Source organism: Leptopilina heterotoma, unplaced genomic scaffold (assembly GCF_015476425.1).
Source record: "Leptopilina heterotoma isolate Lh14 unplaced genomic scaffold, ASM1547642v1 Lhet_220, whole genome shotgun sequence".
Lineage (NCBI taxonomy): Eukaryota > Metazoa > Arthropoda > Insecta > Hymenoptera > Figitidae > Leptopilina > Leptopilina heterotoma.
Genome location: NW_025110938.1, coordinates 895,834 through 912,195, shown reverse-complemented (window position 1 = coordinate 912,195; position 16,362 = coordinate 895,834). Strand labels below are relative to the sequence as shown.

Here is a 16,362-nt window from a genome sequence, read left to right as displayed (position 1 = left end):
CTCGAGAGTATATAGAATAAAACGAAACTGTGCCAAATTCAATTCACTGCAAGCGATGGTTATACGTCACTGACTCACAGCAAAAAGCTAGTTAGGAGGATCATTGTGCGGACAAACTTATACTGTAAATACTGCACACATTCGCTTCCAATGGCACAATATGAAGCCTGCGACAATTTTCCGCTTTTTATTTGGCAAACAAAAATTGAATGGAGGGAGGAAAAAAAAAATTGTTCACAAAAAAAAGGAGAATTTTCTCCTTTTTTCATATTCAACAAGTATTATTAAAAAATTCAAATATATGCTGAATTTGATTTAACATAATTTGTTCTGAATAAGATTTTTTTTTTTTGCTAAATTTTAAATATTAAAAATTTTCATTTCTTTAGTTCTTTCAGTATTTTTTAGTCTTTAGTATTTTCTATTTTTTAATTTAGTTTTTGCTAAATGAAAAAAGTTTTATTATTTTCGAGATGAAATATTTAAGTTAAAATTCTCCTAAGACTTACGTCTTAGGAGAATTTTAACTTAAATATTTCATCATTGTTGTTGCTAAAGTGTAAAAGACAGTTTAAACTTTAAAATGACGGAAATTTGGAATTGAAGTGATAAATTGAATAGGAGATAAGAAATTTGTATACCAGGACGAATATAGTCGACCTGAAGGAACAGGCAAGTTCAGGGCTTTCTGTAAGACTATGTTTTGAAGGCTGTAAGGCGTCCTAGACCCTTGAAAATGCACGCGAAGCTTATTGATCTGCTTGATGCAATAGAGGGTATACGTAATGAAGGCAAGTCGTGGGGTGGGCCAAAAAATCCCAATTGTCGGTGGCGACGTAGCATTGTCTGACCATAGCCGACTTGTACTACTTACCATTTTTAAATCTTTCGTCAAGAATCTGCAATTTTTTCGTCACTTAAAGTAATTTTTGCCACAGAAAAGAAATGATAAAAAAAACTAAAAATGAATTTCTTTTTTATTAAATTAATTTCGAAAAACTTATCTCCAATGTGTATAGTGTAGTTTTTTTTTTAATTTTGAACCTAAAAGTGTAATAAATTAGAAATATTGATTTAACAAGAAAACTGTATCTAACTATTATCTTCATTTGATTATTATTATTATCATTATTATTAAAAAAGGGAAAAAGATCATAAAAAGCTTGGTCTGACTGAAACTGAGTTCTACTACTTAAAATTAAAAATTCTAAAATTATATATCAATTAAGAGAAAAAATATTTTTTTTTCTTTCTTCAAGGAAAAAGAATCATTACAAATAATAACATGGAATAATTTTGAAATATTTGTCTGACTAAAAATTACTTCTACTACTTAAGATCAAAATTGATCAAATTGTTTGAAGAATATTTTAATTTTCCTCACGTAAAGAGAATGGAATAATTGTAGAAGTAATAGGTAGAATAATTTCTGAATATTTGTCTGACTAAAAATGACTGTTACTACTGAGAATTTAGAATTATAAAATAGCATCAATTATTTATCAATTAAGGGAAAATTATTTATTTTACTACATCAAGGAACAAATAATTAAAAATAATCAGTAAAATAATTTTAAAATATTTGTCTGACTGAAACTGACTTCTACTACTGAAAATCAAAAATTTTCAAATTGTCTTTTGCTAAATAACACAATAAGAATATTTTAATTTTACTGTATAGAATAAATATAAATAATAAGTACAATAATTTAGAAACATCATGGTCTGACTAAAACTGATTTTTACTACTTAATATTTAAAATTATTAAATAACGTCAATTATTTATCACTAGAGAGAAAATAATATTCTCATTTTTTTATACATGAAGGAAAAAAAAATTTATAATTAAAAAAAAAAGTAGAATAATTTTGAAATATTTGTCTGACCAAAAATTACTTCTACTACTTAAGATAAAAAGTGAACAAATTGTCTGAAGAATATTTTAATTTTCCTCTGTCAAGAAAAAGGAATAATTATAAAACTAATAGGTAGAAGAATTTCGGAATATTTGTCTGACTAAAAGTGACCTTTACTACTGAATATTAAGAATTATCTACTACTGAAAATTTTATGTTTACAATAATGCATCAACTATCAATGGAAATATAATAACTACTAAATTATACTCTATAGAGAAAGTATAGAATATTTTAGAAATATTTGTCTGACTAAAACTGACTTCTACTACTTATGAATTAAAAATCTCAAATTCAAGAATTTATTCATCAATTGAGATAAAATATTTTCATTTTATTATTAAATATCTTCATTTAAGTATAAAAATATAATTTTTTTCTTTGGAATTAGTAAATTTTACTAATAAATTACTAGAAATTACTATTTACAAATTGAACTTACTAATTCAAAGGCAAAAAGTCAGTCACTAATTCAAGTAAACATTTTTACTAATTCAAGTAAAAATTTTCAAAAGTTCAAATAAACATTTTTAAAAGTTTAACTTTAGAGAGAGTGCGATAATGAAGAAAAGCGACTAAAGAGAGAAGAGTGAATAAAACAAAGAGGCGAATTTTTTTTGAGGTGAATTTTATAAAATTTTCTATTGCTTTTTTGACAAAATCATTTTGTTATATTTTCCGTAAACTTTACCGCTTCGAGTCACTTTGTAATTCATCATTGGCGACGTTTGAATGAATGAAGCTCCCGTCACGTGAGGTCCATCACCTGTAATAAAATTCAATTTTTATCAATAAAAAAATTGTATCAATAAAAAAATTTTTTTATTAATAAAATGTATGGAAGAAAAAATTTATTATTCGATATATTTTATTTACTTTATTTATTGGACTTTAGTATATTTATTTATTTACTTTCTTTATTCTATATAGAAAAATTTGATTCATTTAAAATTTCTTTCTTTTTTTTCTAGAAAAAAAATTTTTTTTTCATAACTAATTAAAGTTAATTGGTGATAATTTTTCACCTGTGCAAAGTCTTTTAACTCGGGTTTTAATTCCAGTGTTGTGCTTCGAATTGAGTATATAGCAGAGCTTTTTTTGATGTTCTTTGGTGATGTTTTGTGCGGTCGTCGCTGTGGCTTTTGGCGCTTGCACCGCTTTGACATTAACTGGAATTACTCGTCGTTTGAACAATTTTAAGGGTGACATGGCGTGAACTGCTTTTGATATCCGACGACGGCATCGCCATAAAACTGCTGCAGTTGCAAACCATGCAAACCACGGACCAGCCCTGGAATGTGGAATAGGCTCTCTCGCCCACAGAAACAACATCTAAAAAAAAAATTCTCCTCATTAGGAAATAAAATTCTATTCTAATAGTGAGAAATAAAAATTTTTCTTCAATATTAATTATAGAAAAAAATTTATTATAATATTTAATGTAATTTATTATTTTTATTCTATTTTTATAAATTAGCAAGGAGAAGCGGCCCCCCACCACGCGACCGGTATGGTGGGGGGACGCTTCTCCTACTCCAGTACTTGGATAAAATTTTCTTAAATTCATTCATTATTTATTATTAAATATTTATTTATATTTTGATTTATTTATTACTCACTTAATTTATTATTTTAATTTTTTTTTATTATTTTTTTATAATTAAGTATTAACTGTTATAATAAATAAAAGAATTTAAACAACTTTTACTAAATAAATAAACATAAAATAATCAAAAAAGACAAAAATGCTTGCAAAAATGAATAATATAAAAATTTTTGGACAATTTGAATGAGAATTTAAATTTCAGAAAATAAATCCGCTGTTTAATGATTCAGCAAAAAAAAATAAATTTATAAATAAACGAAAATTCATTAATTAAAAGACAAACGCTGATTTTTCCAATGAAGTTGAATTTGTCGGTTCAAAGAATAGTAGTTAAATATTTAGTGCGGATGAGTGGTTTCAGGGAAACGAGCTTTTGTGGTCATCAAATATTCGCTTAACGATTGAAATTTCAGTTATTTTTTAATTTTCAAAAAAAGAAAAATAAATAAAGCTACGCAGGTAAAAAATTATTTTCCATCGAATATTTAATGGATATAAAAAACCAAAAATAAGCTAAAATAAATAAAAAAGTAGAGCAAAATTTGAAAACAAAAAAAAAATAAACGAAATAGAATAGTAATTTATTTAAATTCTTTCAATTTTAAAAATTGAAAAAGTTCTTTTATGAAAATTTTCGCAAAATATTCGCAAAATATTCGCCCTCGAAAAATGAGCAATGAAAATTAAATAAAATAAACTGACCTTATAAATCCACTCGTTGGCTTGTTGCCTGAAACTCAAAGGATGATCGACTAATCGAAACATAGAAGGGCCGTAAAACGATGTTTCAAATAAATCGTCGAATCTTCAAGCGTTGATGAAAAACAAATTCTAAAAAAATTTCTTCTTTCATTTCCTTTTCATTGAAAATTACAATATTTTTTGTTTAATACTTTTCTTGAACTTTAAACTCAATTTTAATAAACAATTAGATCAAATTAAAAACGTATCAAATAAAATCAAATCAAATCAAATTAAAGAAAATTAAATTAAATTAAATTAAATAATAATTATTAAAAAGGTCAAAAATTATAATCTAGTTATTAAATTATTAAATTACCAAAATGTGGATTTTCAAAATAATTTCAATTTCTTTTTTTCACTATATTTCTCGACTGTGTTATATCATTTTTTTTTTCTAACCAAAAAATAAATAAATTCACAAAATAAAAAAAAAAATACCCGGCGATCTCGCGCCGAACGCAATAAGCGTTCGGTTCGCGACGAAACACTCTATCCGTGGAAAAAAATTATTTTTCAATGCACTAGTTGTTTTATTATGAAATCAACAGAAAACTGATCAATGACAGAATTTTTAACCCAATGATTTTGTAATTTTTGCATATCCTTTTCACTGATAATTTCTACATTCGATGAATTCCGTTTGAATTGAAAATTAGATTAAAAACACAATTCACACGTTTGGGCATGTATTTAATTAAAAAAAAAAAATTTGTAAATATACTTAAAAAAATATAAATAACATATGAAGGGAAATTTAGACAAAGGATCGCCGATTAGTTGACACTATTGACTGACGTTACTCTGCACTTGCCTCGTCTGAAGTTTGCTAATAATTTTTTATTAATCGCCTTGTGAGTTGAATTAAAAATTTTTTTCTTATTATTTGCTTGATAATAAATAATATTTATTTATTGATTTTTACATTTTCTGATATTTATTGATTTAGAAAAAAATTGGTTTTAAATACTTTACACAACTGCCAAAAATTTCATTCTATATTTTATTTTCCTGACTTTTTCCTAATTTTCATCAAAAATATTTACTTCTTTCTTATCCTGGCCTGCTAATAAACTGAATTCCTTTAAAGGATTTTATTATTCATGAAAGAATTTAAATTTTCGAATAATTTTATTTAAAACATTTTTAAATAACTAAGTTCTTTCGACTAATTTTATGCAAATTTTACTTTAAATAATTGAATTCCTAAGAAATTTCTATATTACATATTCATAAAAAGAATTGAATTCTTACGAAACATTTTACAAAAAAAATTTTAAATTTTAGAAAGAATTCTATTAAAATTTTGGAGAATAATTAAATGTCTGTGTCGCATTTTATTAAAATATTTATTATTTTTAAATAATTAAATTTCAAAAAAAAATTTATTACTTTTAAAAATAATTGAATTCTTGTTATGAGTATTGTTATTCATGAAAATAATTAAATTATGCAAAGAATTTTATTAAAATGCCTCAAAATAATTGAATTTTGGAAAGAATTTTATTAAAAAACCTCAAAACATTTGAATTTTCAAGAATAATTCTGTTATTTATCTTTAATAATTGAATTCTTTCAAAGAATTATTTATGTAAATAATTGAATTCTTCGGAAGAATTCTAACAATTTTATTAAAATATTTGAAAATAATTGAATTCCTGGGAAAAATTGTAATATTTTTGTAAATAATTGATTTCTCCCAAAGAATTTGAAAAAAACACATTTTTTTAAATAATTGATCTTTTGAAGGAACGGAAATTAAATTTTTAAGAATAATTACATTTTTTGAGCAATTGCAAGAAGAAATTTATTACTTTTAAAAATAATTGAATTCTTGTGATGAATATTGTTATTTATGAAAATAATTGAATTATGCAAACTATTTGATTAAAATGACTCTAAATAATTGAATTTTCAAGAATATTTTTGTTATTTATCAAAATAATTGAATTCTTACGAAGAATTATTGAAGTAAATAATTGAATTCTTCGGAAGAATTCTAACAATTTTATTAAAATATTTGAAAATAATTGAATTCCTGTGAAAAATTGTAATATTTTTGTAAATAATTAAATTCTCCCAAAGAATTTGAAAAAACACATTTTTTTAAATAATTGATCTTTTCAAGGAACTGAAATTAAATTTTTAAGAATAATTACATTTTTTGAGCAATTCCAAGAAGAAATTTATTACTTTTAAAAGTAATTGAATTTCCAAAAAGAAATTTATTAGTTATTACTTTTATAAATAATTGAATTTCCAAGAAGAAATTTATTACTTTTAAAAATAATTGAATTCTTGTGATGAATATTGTTATTTATAAAAATAATTGAATTATGCAAACTATTTGATTAAAATGACTTTAAATAATTGAATTTTCGAGAATTAAATAATTATTTTTAAATAATTGATTTTTTCAAGAAGTCCAAGTAAATTTTTTTAGGATAATTACATTTTTTGAGCAATTCTTGTAAAGGTGTATTAAAAATAATTGAAATGCTGCAATGAATTTTATTAATATTTTCAAAAATAATTGAAATTCCCAGAAGAAAGTATGAAAATAATTGAAGTATTGCGAAAAATTTTATTAAAATGTTTAAAAAGAATTAAATTTCTGTGAAAAATTTTGTTATTAATTTTTGAAAATAATTGAATTCTTCGTAAGAATTTTATAAACATTGTTTTAAATAATTAATTTTTTTGAAGTACAATGAATATTATGAAAATTTTATTTTAAATAATTGAATTCTTGTAAAATACTTTATTTGTGAAAATAATTGTATTTTTTGATTAATTAATTTAAAATAGTATTGGAAATTTAAAAATAATTGAAATTCTTCGATGAGTTTTATTATTTATGTAAATAATTGAATTATTGCTTAGAATTTTATTAAAAACTTGTTTAAAAAATTGAATTTTCATGAAAAATGTTAAATATTAGTGAAAGTAATTGAATTATTGTTATTGTATAAAAATTTTATTAAATAATTGATTAATTTCATTTTTTCGAAATTTTTTTGAAAATCCTATTCTAAATTATAATTGAATTCCTGGTGGAAATTTTATTATTTATGAAAATAATTGAATTCTTGGAAAGAATTTTATCAATTTTTTTTAAATAATTGAATTTTTTGAGAAATTTTATGAAAATACTAGATATTGAAAATAGAATTTCGAATATTTTTTGAAAATAATTGAATCGTTTTAAAGAATTTGATTATAATTTTTTCGAATAGTTTTTTGATTTATATTCTTAGCGAATTTAAAGTAAATTTAAAAAAAAACAGAAGTAGTAGTTTTTAGTGACTGAAATCTGAAAAAGTATACCCAAATAGTAGTATAACGTAAAAAAATTAGTAAATTTAGTTATTTTTATTTATTCCTTTATTTATTTTCACTTATTTCTTTATTTATTATTAAATAAAAAAAATTTCCTTCCTTGTTTTGAATATATTTGAAAATTGATTTCCACTTGCGACGACGAGTTATATAAGAATTTTTGATAAATCCAATATATTGAATGTTTCTGTATTATAAAATTGAAAAGTTATAAGTGAATTTTCCATTTTATCAGTATTCGTGTGCGCAATTACTAGTTACAATAGAAATCGAATCATATTTCATGGACGTGGATTCTGAAATCAGTAAATATAGGAAGGTATACGTCACACGCCTAGGCTTTGACCTACTGACACGATCCTGTGACGTCACGGGAACGAGGAAGCAGGTGGTTATGTATATATAGAGACACATACACTATATATATATATTCCTCAACAAATGTCTGGGGACGCACATAGAGAACGTGGAGAGAAATTGACCCACCTTTCCAGCAAAAGGAACTGCGCGCACAGGTGCTAAATTCATGGAAAAAAAATTTACATTTTTCCCTTTTCTTTAAAAATCCCCCAACAAGATTGTGAATAATGGGAAATGATGCTGAGAAACTTTTTTTTCTTTTCATTCTTATATCTGAATGTGTGTATGATTTAAATTGAATGTAATTGCAGTTTTATTTTATTTTATTCTATTTTATTCCAAAACGACTTTTTTTCAAAATTTACATCAATTTTTCCACCTTTTCTTCTATACCTATATTTGTTTTCATTTTTTCCCTAAACTTGTGGAGGCGGAATTTTTTTTCAGATTGTGCCAATTTTGATCAGTAATTATTTTGATCATAAATTATAGAAACTGTTTTTTTTTCTTCACGAGAAATATAATCGTTGGAAAATGGAAAACATTTTTTTTAAAAAATACTATTTTCCACAGAAAAAAAATACTATTTTCATGCACGCTGCTGTTATAAATAAAAATGTTACCAAATTGAAAAGTTGACATAAATTCGCTTTCATATAAAGAATGTTGAAATTCAATTTAAAAAAAGTCGTTGCTGTTTCTATTTTTTAAACGTGTCACAATTTTATAAAAATAATTTTTTGTTTTGTTCGCTCGACAATTTAACTTGACGGCCAATTTTGCCCTCTAACGAAGAAAAAAATGAAGTTTAAACTTCGTCATAAAAAAATTATTTAGTTTTCAAATCATTTTGCAAACTGATTAAATTGAAAACTAAATTATTTTTTTCAAGAAATTTCGGACAGAAATAATATTTCTTATTTTATGATAATGAAAAAAAGAACATGGAATAATAAAAATATTATACAAATAAAATTATTAACAATTCATTCGAGTTAAGTCTTATCTGATTAGATTTAATTATAATCAGACATTTACAGTTTCTCAACACTAATTATCTCCACCTTGGAGAATTATAGAATATTCATCGAATCATTTCCCCTTACAATTCCCAATTCATTACAATACATACTGAATTTAGAACGCAATGTTCAGAAATAGAATACAAATAATTTCAAATAAAATAGAATTTTTTTCCCTAACTTTCTAAAGATTTTACTCATTTATTGAAATTTTAATGAAAATTAAAATTGAACGTTAAAATTTGTTTGGAAATCTGTTCAAATTTAAAATTTGTTGAATATTTCAAATTTTCAAGCTTAAGTTTAAATTTACAACAAAACAAGTAAAGAAAAGATTATAATATCCTAATTATTCTCAATAGAGAAAGTATAGAATATACTTTGGAAAAAATTGTCTGACGAAAACTGACTTCTACTACTTATGAAATAAAAATATCAAATTCGAGAATTTATTCGTCAATATTGAGATGAAATATCTTCATTTTATTACTTTGAGAAAAAATGATAATTGGAAATAATTGAAATAATTTTAAAACATTTGTCTGACTAAAACTGACTTCTACTACTGAAAATTAAAAGTTATACAATCACATATTTAGAAAAAAGGGCCTGGAAAGATTTATTCATTAAAACTATTATTTTCGAAATTAAAACTATTCAATTTAATCCATGTCTGACTATAAATGTCTTGTACTACTGATTTCAGAAAAAATACATTGAAACTGCTTTGTCGAATCACTTTTACTGCTTTTAAACCTAAATTAGTGAAAAATTTCGCTGATTTCCATTCAGTGGACGAATTTTTTTTACTCTCTAGATTTTACTAAATTTTACTAAATTTTTACTAAATTTCAACTAAATTTTAAATCTAAATTTTACTCTCTAAATATTTTAAATTAAAATTTTATTATTTAAATTTTGAAGAAAATCTATAAATTGAATCTCAAGGGACCTAAAAAGAATTCAAATTATTGAGGATTTTATTTATCGAATATTTTAAGTATGAAAAATTTTTCGCAACGAACCAGAAAAATAGGTTCAATTATTATTAAAATATTCGATTTTTCAAAAGTTTAAATATCGGGAGTTAACTTTAGATAAAATATAATAAATAAAAAAATATATATATAAAAATAAAGGCAATGGGAGTAAAAAAAATAGTGAAAGTCAAATGAGAAGAAAATATTATTTCCAATAGGTCTCTAGTCATTTATTTAAAAATATATTTTATATATTTTATATAATTTTGCCAATTTTTTTAAAATAAGCGAAAAATTTTGTTGATTTTCAAAAAGGATATTCTCAATTTTCTCGTGTCTGCAGAATAAGGCAAAGAACTGACTTTAGTAATGTACGTTGAATTCGGAGATACGATCACATTCAATATATAAAGACCCAGGGGAATATATAGTATGCGGAACCAACTAATGAAAAATCTGAAAAATGTTCCCTCAAGAATTTCATCAATAATCGGAAATTTGAATTCTTGAAAAATGAATAAAATTTTATTAACTCTTGTGAATGTATAAAATGTATTTAAAGATTTAAACTTAAAATAATAAAATAATAAATAAAGTATAAATTTTTCTGCAATCTAGAAAAATAAAAAATATATAGAAAATATATATAAAAAAATGTATAGAAAATGTATAAAAAAATGTATAAACAAATTTATAAAAGTATCTGTTAAAAAAAATTTATGTTAAAATACTTCAAAGAAGAAAAATTTATAAAAAAAAATATGTAAAAAAAACTTGTAAAAACGAAAGTTTTTACAAATTTTTTTTACATATTTTTTTCATAAATTTTTCTTTACCGATGATAGTTTGATAAAGAAGTGGATATTAAAAAATTAACTAATTTATCGAAAAAATGTAAAAAACGAAATTTAAAAACTAATGTACAGAAAAAATGTGCAAAAAAGAAATTTAGAAACTAATTTACAAAAAAAGGTATAAAACATATATTGACAAAATTTATAAACAAGTTTCTAAAAATGTCTGTTAAAAGAAATTTATAAAATACGAAAGTAAAATTTATGAAAAAAATATTTTAATATAATTTATAAAAAATATTTCAAAAAAAGATTTGTAAATATCCATAAAAATGGATTATAGTATTAAATTTTTTTATATTACTTTACATTTCATACTGTAATTACATTTTATAATAACGTGTACACTATTTATAGACAATACAATATTCTGTCATTTATATTCTCCATTCATAAATTCTTATTAACTCATTTCCTTAATGTCCTCTAAAACAAAAAAATAATATTTAAATTTTCAAATTCATAACCATTTTCAAACAGAAAAATTTCAATATATTAAATTTTCAGAAAAGGATAAAAAAAATATTGAAGGAAAAATTATTGATTCTTTTATTTACCCCTTTGTTATATAGATTAGTCTAGTTATTATTCGCAGAAACATAAAAGAAGACTTCATGGGAATTCGCTGAAGGCAGAAGTACCTTTAAAATCAATTACTGTAATTATTATCGATCGTCGTCTATTTTCATTCACAAAGCCTCAAATCGTGCGCTCCATTGAATGCACCTTATATTTCCTCAAATTGTTAAAAGAGATAAAACAATGAAATTCCCTTGGGAAGAAATTATTCTCTTGCGAAAAAATCTTTCTCAAAGAACGTGAAACTTTTATCTAATGTTAACAGTCGGGGAAATTTTTTACAAAAAAAAGTCACTATAAATATAATAAAGGGGAAAAAAGTAATTAAAAAGAAAGTAATAAAGAAGTTTTTATTTATTACAAAAAAAAAATGTTTTATTCATTAAAAAGGGAATTAAAAAAATTTTTTTTATTGTTTCAATTTTCTTCGATTTAATTTTTTTTTAATTTATTTTTTTAAAAATGTTTTTTAATGAATTGATTTTAGGAAAATTTAAACAGTAAATTTTAAAATTTATCATTAAATCATAAAAAAAATTAACTTAGAATTTAATTTTTTTTTATAAAATCAGTTATTCATTGAAAAAAATGTAAAAAAAAAAATAAATGAAAAAAAATGAAATTGAAGAAGAGGATAAATAAAGTGCAATGTTATAGTGAGACCGGAAGTGACGTTTATGAAGACTTTTTGAGATAATAGAAAACGTATAAGGAAGCGATTTTTTTTTCGTGTCTTGATGTTTGTGATGTTCGCGTGCCGGAAGGGAAAAGTTGTCAGGCATACTTCACCTACGACCTTCAAAGTTTCAAAGTTCTCTCTTTCCGTACTGGTATGGCATGCGCAAACTAATCGACCTTGTCCTGTTATATAGAAAAGATATAGAGGTGTGCGCGTAAAAGGGTTTTAAAATACGAGAGGGGAGGAGGGAGGAGGAAAAAAGCTCAAATGTGCAGTGAATTTGGCAAATATTACTATATTCACTGAGCATACCTTATAATTTATACAAAATATATTCTCCAAGGCAATTCATTTATTTCGAACCGTTTTCTTGATTGCTATCGATCAGATCATTTCCTATACCGAGGCTGGACCACCTGGGAAATCATTGAAGAAAAAAAAATAACTCTCTCCATTGTTATAAAATTATTTCCAATATTCTTTTTTTTTCTTTTTAATGATTTTTTTATGTTTCAATTTTTTTTTTTTTTCGTTGTTGTTATTTTATATATTTTTATTAATATTTTTGTTTTTCTTATTTCTCCTCTTTGCATCACTTTACATTCGCTAATAGTTGAAAAAAAAATATTTTAACAAATTTTAATAAAGTTATTGGAAAAAATTCAAAAAAGTTCTAAAAAAATTTCTTTCAAACGATTCAATTATTTTCAAATTTTTCCCAATTCAATAATTTTTAATATTTACTATTTTAATAAAAAATTTTCCAAAAAGAATTTAATATTTATATTAAAAAAAAAAATGTTTATAACATTCTTTGCAATCACATTCAATTATTTTCACAAATAAAAAAATTTTCATAGAAATTCAATTCTTTTTCAACATTTTAATAAAATTTTTCGCAAAAATTCAATTATTTTCGTAAATAATAAAATTCGTCTCAGGAATTCAATTATTTTTGAAAATTCTTACGAAATTCTTTGCAACTATTCAATTATTTTTATAAATAATAAAATTCATCGCAGGATTTCAATTATTTTTAATATAATTTTACAGAAATTGTTGAAAAAATGTAATTATTTAAAAAAAAAGATTTTTCATAATTCTTTGGTAGAATTCAATTATTTAGAAAAATATTAGAATTTTTCACAGGAATTCAATTACTTTCAAATATTTTTAAAAAATTTTTTAAAAGAAATAAATTATTTTAAATACAATTTTAATAAAATTTGTTTGATATAATTTAATTATTCTTTTAGATTTTAATAGAATTATTCCTAAGAATTCAATTTTATTAAAAATAAAAAACAAAATTATTCCCTAAAATTCAATTATTTTGAGGCATTTTAATAAAATTATTTGCGAAATTCAATTATGTTCATAAATAATAATATTCATCACAAGAATTCAATTATTTTTATAAATAATAAATAATTTTCAAAGAAATTCAATTATTTAAAAATTAAAACACAATTTCCATAAAATTTTTTGAAGAAAATCATTTCTTTAAAAACATTTTTTTTTAAATTCTTCTCAAGAATGCAATTATTTTAAAGCTTTATATTAAAGTTCGCGTACCAAAAATTCAATTATTTTCATAAAGAATATAACATTTTCAAAAAAATTCAATTATTTAAAACACAATTTTCATAAAATTTTTTCAAAAAAATCATTTTCTAAAAAGATTTTTGTTAAATTCTTCTCAAGAACGCAATTATGTATTTAAAAAACTTTATTAACGTTCGGTGACAAAAATTCAATTATTTTCATAAATAATAAAACTCATCGCAAAATTTCAATTATTTTTGATACAATTTTAATGGAATTGCGTGAAAAATGCAACTATTCTTAAAAATTTTTTTAACATTCTTTAAAAGAATTCAATTATTTTTATAAATATATACAATTTTCAAAGAAATTCAATTATTTAAAACACAATTTTCATAAAATTTTTTTTAAAAATTTTTTCTCAAGAATGCAATTATTTAAAAAACTTTATTAAAGTTCGGTGACAAAAATTCAATTATTTTCATAAATAATAAAACTCATCGCAGAATTTCAATTATTTTTAATATAATTTTAATGGAATTCCGCTAAAATCGTAATTATTCTTCAAAATTTGAATAAAATTCTTTGAAAAAATTCAATTATTTAAAAAAATTTGATAGAATTTGTTCCTTAAAGTGTAATAACTATTTTCAATTCATTTTTAATTAGATTTCTTGAGCGACTTTAATTATTATCAAAAATTTTAATGCAATTCTTCGTAAAAATTAAATTATTTAAAAAAAACGTTGATAAAGTTCTTCATAAGAATTGAAATTTAAGAAATATTCACTTTTTTAATAAATTATTTATTTTTGTATTTAAATAATAAATTGAATTCTCGTAGAACTTTCTAAAAAAAATTGATTTAGAATTGAATAAAATAAAATGATTAAAGTTTTGAATAATTTAATTTATATTCAACAAAAAAATTATTAAATTTTGAAAGATACTTTTGTAATTTTTAAAAATAGTTAAATTTCAAAAATGCGTTACATTAAAATCATTTGAAATATTTTAATTCCTGTAGACAAAATAAATCTTAGACATTTAAATATTTATTTTGAAAAATTATTCTATTTTTGAGTGTAATTAAGAAATTATAAAAAAATTGAGCCAAGTTTAAGTTTTCGATAACCACTTTTTTACAATACTTTTTTCTGTCTTGAAGCTATACTTTTTGCTACTGTTTTAAAAATTAATTATCGAGTACAAAGTCTGCAATAGAAAAACTGTGAACCACTGATAAGTGCGGTTTATAAGAGTTGATCCCATCTTCAATGCACCTGAAATAATTAATAAAAACTGATTTTAGTTTTAAAAATTAAACTCAGAAATTTATATTTAACTTTTGCAATTAATTCTGTTATTCTTCTTTATTACATTGTAAAAAAAGGTACTAATTTAGTACCAATTTTGGTACTAAATCGTAATTTGGCTCTATTTTAATACCGAAATCAGCTCTAATTTAGAACCTTTTTTTATTATTGTTTATTATTAGTACACTGTACGAATGGGCACAGCTCGTATATATATTTGAATAAATAAATTTTAATTGAGGTATATAAAAATAAGACAAACATAACCTTAAAACGATTTGCTTCCATCTTTCTTCAGTGCACGTCAATATATATGTCATAATGAAGAAATCACTTATAGATATAAAAGTGGCTTATTAATTAGTTTAGCCATTATGTGCGGAAAGATAGTAAATATTCAATTTTATCTTATACAGTAAAAGGAAAGTAACTTATTTATGAAATTTCTTAGAGACAAAAATTTTTTCCCCCGTTGAAAGTTGTCTGACGTTTGTATAGACTTTGAGTTTACAATAATTGCACGATCGTCAGGTAAAAGTAGAGAGAGAGAGAGAGAAAAAATAACAAAACTCGTGTATATGAGTTACAACAGAACCTGTTGATGTCTGTACAGCATCCTTGTCATGTATTGCGTTCAGTTTCGTCGACAGCGAATGTGGGAAGTGACAATGTACACAATTTATACAGTCACTCATTGTGATGTATATATATGTATAATGTGCGGCTTTTGTATTTAGAAAGTCCAACATCCGCAGAATATTTACAATATATTCGTCCTCGTGCCAGAGATTTAGCGAAAATAATCGTCATTTTACTCCTTATAGAAGGAGTATAACACATATACACGACTTTTGAAAGTAATTTATGGCCCCCTTTTGTATAATAGTGGAATGTTGGTGAAAAAAATTTCTTTATCTTGATAAAGTACATGTGTCTAGTTTTATTCACATTTTCGCTATACTTGTGCATAATTTCTGTCCTGATTGCACGATCATCGTTATACAGAACCAAGTTATAATCATATTCCTTATATACACTGTACAAGAGATTAGAGATTAAAATCGGCATAGAGCAAAAATAAAATAAGTGCCTCTAAAACAATGTTGTTCCTTTTCCATACCACGGAATTTCATACACATTATATACGTTTATACTTTTATATAAAAAAAAATTACAACAACAAAATTACTAGGGAAAAACTATTACAAAAGAATTGTTTTGTAATAATTTTTTTTTTTTAAATTATTACAAAACAATTCTTTTGTAATAATTTTTCCCTAGTAATTTTTTTGTTGTAATTTCAAAAGATTCTGTAATAATTTTTCCCTAGTAATTTTGTTGTTGTAATTTCAAAAGATTTTGTAATAATTTTCACCTAGTAATTTTTTTGTTATAATTTCAAAGGAATTGTTACAAAATACATA

General features: G+C 22.7%; 1 protein-coding gene across 1 annotated transcript in view; it reads right to left on the bottom strand.

Annotated features, from left to right (window-relative positions):
* LOC122502097 overlaps positions 1 to 15,633 on the bottom strand; it is a 37,484-nt gene extending 21,851 nt beyond the window's left edge. Inside the window, exons 1-4 of the mRNA XM_043611991.1 lie at positions 15,509 to 15,633; positions 4,226 to 4,328; positions 2,943 to 3,249; positions 2,570 to 2,683 (exon numbers count right to left, since the gene is read on the bottom strand). Coding sequence (XP_043467926.1) covers positions 2,570 to 2,683; positions 2,943 to 3,249; positions 4,226 to 4,328; positions 15,509 to 15,633 — 649 coding nt within the window. The remainder of the gene's footprint in view (positions 1 to 2,569; positions 2,684 to 2,942; positions 3,250 to 4,225; positions 4,329 to 15,508) is intronic.
* Between the last annotated feature and the right edge of the window lie 729 nt (positions 15,634 to 16,362).